We start from the raw sequence: 6,760 nt of genomic DNA, 5'->3' as shown, positions 1-6,760 counted from the left end.
ATCTAAAAATAGTCCACTGACAATGTAAATAATGACTGAAAAAGCCTGTGGAAGCTCTATGAGCTTCCTTTTATTTATGCCAAATAAGGTATATGTTGCTTTCACTTCCTTTTTTAGATTTACACATATGCAGTGAGAACACGATTTCCAAGGAGCCATTTATGACCAATAAGTATTGGAGATATGTGCATGCCATTTAATAAAGCACTCTGACAACTTCCAACTATGTCAACACACATTGAACAGTGAGGAGACATGGAAGCTGTGCTTGGCTTGATGGTGATTCTACTGGGAGTGCCTCATGGTGAGCTGATCAAGGTTTTTTTTTAAATATAAATAATTATTAATAATATGTTACATATAAGCAATGTGTTTTGAACCAATACCATTTTTTAAAATAAGGGATGTTAAAGCAGCTCTACTAATACTTGAAAAAAGAGATTTGTGCTTTTATTTGTTTTAAAAAATCAGGTTATATTCTTTTTGGCAAAATCTACAGTTTGTAACCCTTTGAGAAGAGCTTTAGTTTCTTTATGGACATGTCTCTAATTTTAGTAGCAGTGGCCCTGAATTGGATAAATTGAAGAAAATGGATGAACAGGCATTAGGTTAATTGGTGACACTACTTTATCTGCAGTGTAAATTTGAGCAATAATTGCATAGGTGGAAGGAAATGGATGGATGGATAGTAGCAGTGGTAAGATAAACATAATAATGAGATTTTAAAAATTTAAGACTGTTCTTTGTTTCTGCTTCTTTCTTCTTTTTGTTGTTTCTGTTAAATGTTACTTTGTTCATATAAGCACTTTATGTTATTGTGCCATTTTTGTATCTATTTGTATTTTTTCATGAAAATATTAGCATTTCAACTGACCTACTGAACTCTCTATAACTATCTGTAGGTGAAAAGAGTCTGAAAAGTTCTTCTATAGACATGGTATCCATGTTTTAGTTTTAATTGCCCAACAAATTTTATGGTGTTCGCTTTGGCCAAAACTGTGGAGGATCTGTTTAACTGTTTATCTTGGTTATTAACATGATTGCACTCTTGGAAACATTACTGTGGTGATTACTTGCACCTTGGAAAACTACTTCTGCAAAGTAGTCTGAGATTATATATTTATGGCAGTAGTACAATGCTCATCATTTTATACACACTCAATCAAAATAATGGATTATTCAAATATGCAGTTTGGTATTATGTTTCAATGTGGTAGTTCAGAAATATTTGTAACACGTACAACTATTTTACAGAAACTAACGAATTACAAATGTTTTTCTTTATTAATGTTTCAAAAGTTCCAGGTGTGGAAACTTACTGTGATGGCAGACAGGATGGAGCTCAGTGTTACGGAGCTTTGGGAGGAACCGTGGACATCCAGCTGATGGACAACACCTCAGAAATATCTAGATACAAAGTGTTAAATAATTCATTAAAAATACTAGATGTGAGAAAGAATAAGATTATTTCTAATACCATAGAACATAGATATCTTTTCCCCAGTAATGGAACATTTAGGATCAATAACCTGAGTAGGTCAGACAGTGGTAATTATACCCTTCAAACCTTTGATTCAGATGGAAGATCATCAGGCGAGCGGACTTTACAGTTGTTTATTCAAGGTAAATGCTTCCCTGTTGGGAAATTAAGCCATTAAAAGGTCTGAATTTAACCTTGTTTTGGTCATCTAAATATCTCACAAATCTCACATTTTAGATATTTGTGTTTCATGCTTTATACTTGGTTTTCATTAGAGACTACAACGAATGACAAAGATCCTGATTTTTTTTTTAAATAAAGATCATCTGTGTGTTTTTCCTCAGCTCCTGTGTCCTCTGTCCTGCTGGTCTCTAAGTGTCTGTCCCAGGGAGAGATGAGGGTGTCCTGCTTCTCTGAGGGAGGGGACAGTCCTCAGTACAGCTGGACTTTGGATGGACGCACACTGACAGATGCTGAGCTCCTTTCTGGAGATAATGAGACTAACATCATGACTCTGAAACAGCACGTCTCAGGAACTCTGGTCTGCTCAGTCAGGAACAACGTCAGTAATGTCTCCAAAGAAAAGAAGATATCTACTTGTGGTGAGTGATAGTAGGCGATAATCACAACTTTGACAATTAATGTCACTTTTTATAATGGTCATGAATTATCTCTTTTGCTCATAGGGTTCATTTTTATTAACTGCACCACAGTCAATGGGACAATGATATCGGGGTGGGTGCATAAAGCCAGTAACACCCTGTGTGTTGAACCAGCACAGATTTTTAAGGGTAAGGAGAACGGAGCTGCCATAAGTGATGACATATGGTGTATTAGAAATTGAAAACTAACTACATCCACTGGTGTCATTTTCTTATTTATCCCCATTTAATTTTTTCATAAAATCGTGTTTTCTGACTCAAATAACAGCTCTTTTTTAAAAATTTATGAAACAGGAAATTTGCCACTAATTGGTGTTCTCACGACGCTCATCATTTTCTTACTTGTGGGTATAGCAGTCATCTGTGCTCAGCGGAAAAAGAAAAACAGCAAACATAAAAAACAAAAAGGTACAAAACTTCATCTTTTTCCTCACTCACAATGCTCAGATTGCTTTTTACTCTTTTTATAAAAATAAATAATTATTGGAAATTTTTAAATGAAACTTTTTTGATGACTTAGCAAGATATGCCAGTTAGATACGTGGATAGTGTTTAACCAGCTACCTTTATCACAGAAGACAGATCTGCCCTACCATAAAGTCTAAAGCTTGCTAATGAACCCATTTCAAAAGTCATATTTTGTGTGAATCATTTTACATTATTTCCAGTCTTTGTGATAAAACTAACCAACTTTTTCTGCCGGCCCACCGCTCTACTTGCTATTCCTCAGAGGAAGAAGATGACCAGGAAGAAATCTTTGCTGATATCAGGGTTGTGAAACGGCAGGCGAAACAACTGGAGAGAAGAGCTGAACTAGAGTTTGGCAAAGTCAAGTATTCAAAGCGTCCTCGGCAGACGGAACCAACAGGAAATGCTTGTTTGTATGGCAACGTCCATAAAGCCATGTAATTTAAGTGGTCAGTGCTTATACACAGACTGCACAGCTGAAAGCTGATCAGTGAGGAGCTGCTGTCAAGATGTCTAACTATTTTTCGTTAAATGTGATTTCCCATCAGAAAAATAGACTATCAAAGGTGATACTTACTGATATAAATACTTACTGATATTTACTTTCATTGCACTTCCAATATCTTGATTTAGTATGTTGCACAAATACTGTGAGTGTTTTCTGCATATATTCTGTGGAAGCTCTCATAGAACATTGTTTTTTAGGTTATTGAGGGGAGGATCTAATCGTTAATCCAAGATGGCGCCAGTGTGCTCGGCAGGCTGGGCCCTCTACTGTTTGGAGTATCAGATCTCCTACCACTGTTATGCTGACAACATTCAAATCCATTTCCAATTGTCTGATGACCTGCCAGCTTCATTGAATCGTTTGTCTGACAGCTTGAGAGAGTTCCCAGTGGCTGTCAGCCAATTCTCTCATTTTAAATGAGAAGAAAACTGAGATTATGGTGTTTGATAGTCACACTCCACAAGATCAGCTAGCTGCCTGATTTGGTCCCTTTGCTTGCTTCTTAACGATACTGTAAGTAATCTAGGTGTTTTCCTGGATAGTTCATTTAAACTGGATAAACAGGTTTCCTTTGTGGTTAAATCTGGCTTCTTCCAATTGCGCCAAATTTCCAAGGTCAAACTTCTAATACCGTACAAAGATCTTGAAAAACGTATACATGCCTTTGTGACCTCCAGATTAGATTATTGTAACTCTCTCTACTCTGCACTCCAACTCGCTCACCTCCAATGGTTACAGCTTGTTCAGAATGCTGCAGCTCGTCTTCTAACCGGAACTAGAAAGTTTGCCTCCATTACTCCTGTGCTCTCTGACTTACATTGGCTGCCTATTAAATTTTGTATTGATTATAAAGTTCTGCTGCTTACTTTCAAATGCCTAAACAACCTTGCGCCCGACTATCTCACCAACCTCCTCAGTCTTTATACTCCCAGCTGTTCTTTGTTATCATCTGGTCAGTGACTACGGGTGATTGTGCCATTGCCTCTGTAGCGCCAAACCTCTGGAATAGTCTTCCTGCTACCATTCATGTTTCTGAGTCCATTCAATTCTTTAAAGCACACTTGAAAACTTACCTATTCAACCTGGCTTTTCCAACTTGCTAATTCTCACCGCTCACTAACTGCTGTATCGTTACTCATTTCTCTGGATTATCATGAATTCTCCCTACCCCTACTTACTAATGCCTTTGTTTGTTTCTCTATTTTACCTTGTTTTAATGACTTACTGTTTAGTGTAATCATTTTACTGTTTATTCCTTACTGTGAAGCACTTTGGTGTACCCCCTGAATTTAAACTTGCTATATAAATAAAATTGTATTGTATTGTATTGTATTGTATTTTTCTCTTTCCATTTGAATTTGACTTGTTTTTGACTTGGTAGAAGTTGGACCAGATCATCCAACTCAATTCAGTTTTATTTATATAGCACCAAATTACAACATGTTGCCTCAAGGAGCTTTATATCATTTGGTAAAGACCCTACAATAATACGAAGAATCCTTAAAACACAAATAAAGTAAAAAGGCTGAACATTTGGATGTTTATAAGACATCCAGATATCAACAATTCACCTTTAGTTGGCAAGTGTCCTCATTAAAAACACTGATGTTCAAATTACATAAAGGACAGGTGTGTGAGTCACTTTTTCATCTAAACATGTTTCAAATTGCTGCAAGTTGGATTTTACTTGGATTTGGCCACTGATATTAGTAAACAGAGGGACACTTCCAGGCTTTTTCAGCCTCAGAACAGGGGGATTGTTAACCTGCTGGTCCGCTGTTGTGCACTTTTTATAAGATGGTTGTTATCACAAAATACATCAGAAATTTGTTTAGCTCATCTTGAAAGTTGTAACATTAGTGGTGATTGAGCTATATCACTTCAGTCTACCATGAGATGGCTGGCCATTTAAAGAAAAAAACCCTCATTATTATTCATTATTAGTCATCATTATCACAATTACCTGGGTTTACGTACGTCTTAGAAAAAGAAGGTTGTTCACAAACTCGTGGGTTTTTTTTCTCTGTTCCTGTTATGACACCAAGCTCAATTTTTCACACTACACTCCTCTTGTTTGTGCTCCTCTCATGTTGCCCTGCACTTATACCTTAACGGTTTATTTTGCTTTACTTGTTTTGCATTGGTTTATTCCTGCAACCATTTTTATCCCATTATTTTCCTTAAAGTGGTGTACTTGCACATTTTTAATAAGGACCACACTAGATATGTCAATAACTTCAATCTACAATCATCACCCTGTGAAATAGGAAAGGAAACTTCCCATAAACAGGAAGGGAAAATTCATGCTTCTTCTTTTTGACAAAGCTAAAATTTGTGTTTACCTTGGGTGTGTGTGTGTTTGTTTCCCTGGTAAAGCAACAGAAACAGTGCACCAACAATAGAAGGTCACAGGAAGTGCTGGTTATGATTTACTGCATAGAAAGGATAAAATGGTCACAGGCAGTAATCCTACTTTTATTTCAGAGTTCCGTTTTTAAATTCTGGCTGAACTCAATTCAATGCAATAAAATTGTATTAATCCTGGTTCCAGGTCCAAGGTTGGCCCTGAAGGAAATTGGGTGTGTGTGTGTGTGTTCCGTGTTCAGCTGAGAGAAAGTGTCCCTTCACCCAGTTAGGCAAAAGTCAACAATCTTTGGTCGACGTGGGGTGGCCTTAAGGGAGGGGGAAAGAAAGTCAGAACAACAATCTTGTTATCTAAGGGAGAATTTTGTTATTTCTGCCAGTTTTTGCCTTGAGCAACCAGCTGGCGCCAGGGGGGCCGCATGAGTTGAGGATGGTAGTTGTTTTGGTTAGTGCGAACAAACTGCATCCAATTTTACAGTTGGTCTAATCTCCATTACTAGTCACCAGGTCTCTCAATTCCCATTGCAGAGCCATTAGCTTCTCCAAGATTTTGCCCATATGCATTCAATAAACAGTCTGAACTGTGTTTTAGTCCATTATAGTATGAAATAAATAAGATGGACCATATTATTATTTAATTATTTTTCTTTGGTGGTTTCTAAGTACAGGTCATCTTCCACTTCCATTACCTATGGTGTGCCACGTGGTTCTGTATTGGGACCTTTATTGTTTCTAATATATCTACTTCCTCTTCAGCATACTTTGACCCCTTTAAGGACATTTGCTATCACTGCTATGCAAATGACATACAGTTATACATTTCTTTTAAGCCCCAAGATGTTTCTAAGCTGTAGATTCTAAATCAGTGCTTAGACTCCATTAAAGGTTGGATGGCTGACAACTTCCTTCAACTTAATGAAGGAAAAACTAAAGTCCTTGAATGTGCTCCTGACAGATTTGCACCTAAGACAATGAAAGCTCTTGGTCCCCTTTTGACATTTGTGAAATTGTCTATCAGCAACCTAGAGGTAAACTTTTAACTTGGCTCTCACTTTGGATGTTCATGTCAAATTTCTGCTTCGGTTTTGCTTTTATCATCTAAGAAACATTGTTAAATTAAGCCCTATTGTATCTCACACCAAGCTGGAGATTGTTACACATGCATTCATTTCATCATGTTTAGACCATAGTAATTCACTGTTTATATGTCTATGCAAAAACTCCCTTGAGTGTCTGCAGGTTGTTCAAAACACCGCACACACAGCATACAAGACGGAG

At 37.1% G+C, this 6,760-nt stretch overlaps 1 protein-coding gene across 1 annotated transcript; it reads left to right on the top strand.

Moving 5' to 3' along the window:
• The first annotated feature begins 201 nt into the window (after positions 1-201).
• LOC147337931 (uncharacterized) lies at positions 202-3,601 on the top strand. The gene is made up of 6 exons (XM_086313004.1): positions 202-304; positions 1,300-1,623; positions 1,825-2,082; positions 2,167-2,271; positions 2,437-2,550; positions 2,873-3,601. Exons 1-6 carry the CDS (start codon positions 256-258, stop codon positions 3,049-3,051), a joined length of 1,029 nt encoding a protein of 342 aa, XP_086169130.1. The 5' UTR covers positions 202-255; the 3' UTR covers positions 3,052-3,601.
• Positions 3,602-6,760: the final 3,159 nt, after the last annotated feature.

The sequence above is a fragment of the Aulonocara sp. 'chitande type north' Nkhata Bay genome, linkage group LG2 (assembly GCF_057382095.1).
Source record: "Aulonocara sp. 'chitande type north' Nkhata Bay isolate Kocher_YH1m ecotype deep benthic linkage group LG2, A_spYH_male_GT1.1, whole genome shotgun sequence".
NCBI classification, from domain to species: Eukaryota; Metazoa; Chordata; class Actinopteri; order Cichliformes; family Cichlidae; genus Aulonocara; species Aulonocara sp. 'chitande type north' Nkhata Bay.
The sequence above is the reverse complement of the archived record's forward strand: the minus strand, read 5'-3'. Positions and strand labels throughout refer to the sequence as shown.

What these genes read in the sequence shown, in the direction of transcription:
- LOC147337931 (XM_086313004.1), top strand. Translation starts at nt 256, where the DNA reads ATGGAAGCTGTGCTTGGCTTGATGGTGATTCTACTGGGAGTGCCTCAT. An exon ending in TCTACTGGGAGTGCCTCATG is followed by an intron (nt 305 to 1,299) that starts GTGAGCTGATCA and finishes ATGTTTCAAAAG; the next exon opens with TTCCAGGTGTGGAAACTTAC. An exon ending in ACCAGCACAGATTTTTAAGG is followed by an intron (nt 2,272 to 2,436) that starts GTAAGGAGAACG and finishes TTTATGAAACAG; the next exon opens with GAAATTTGCCACTAATTGGT.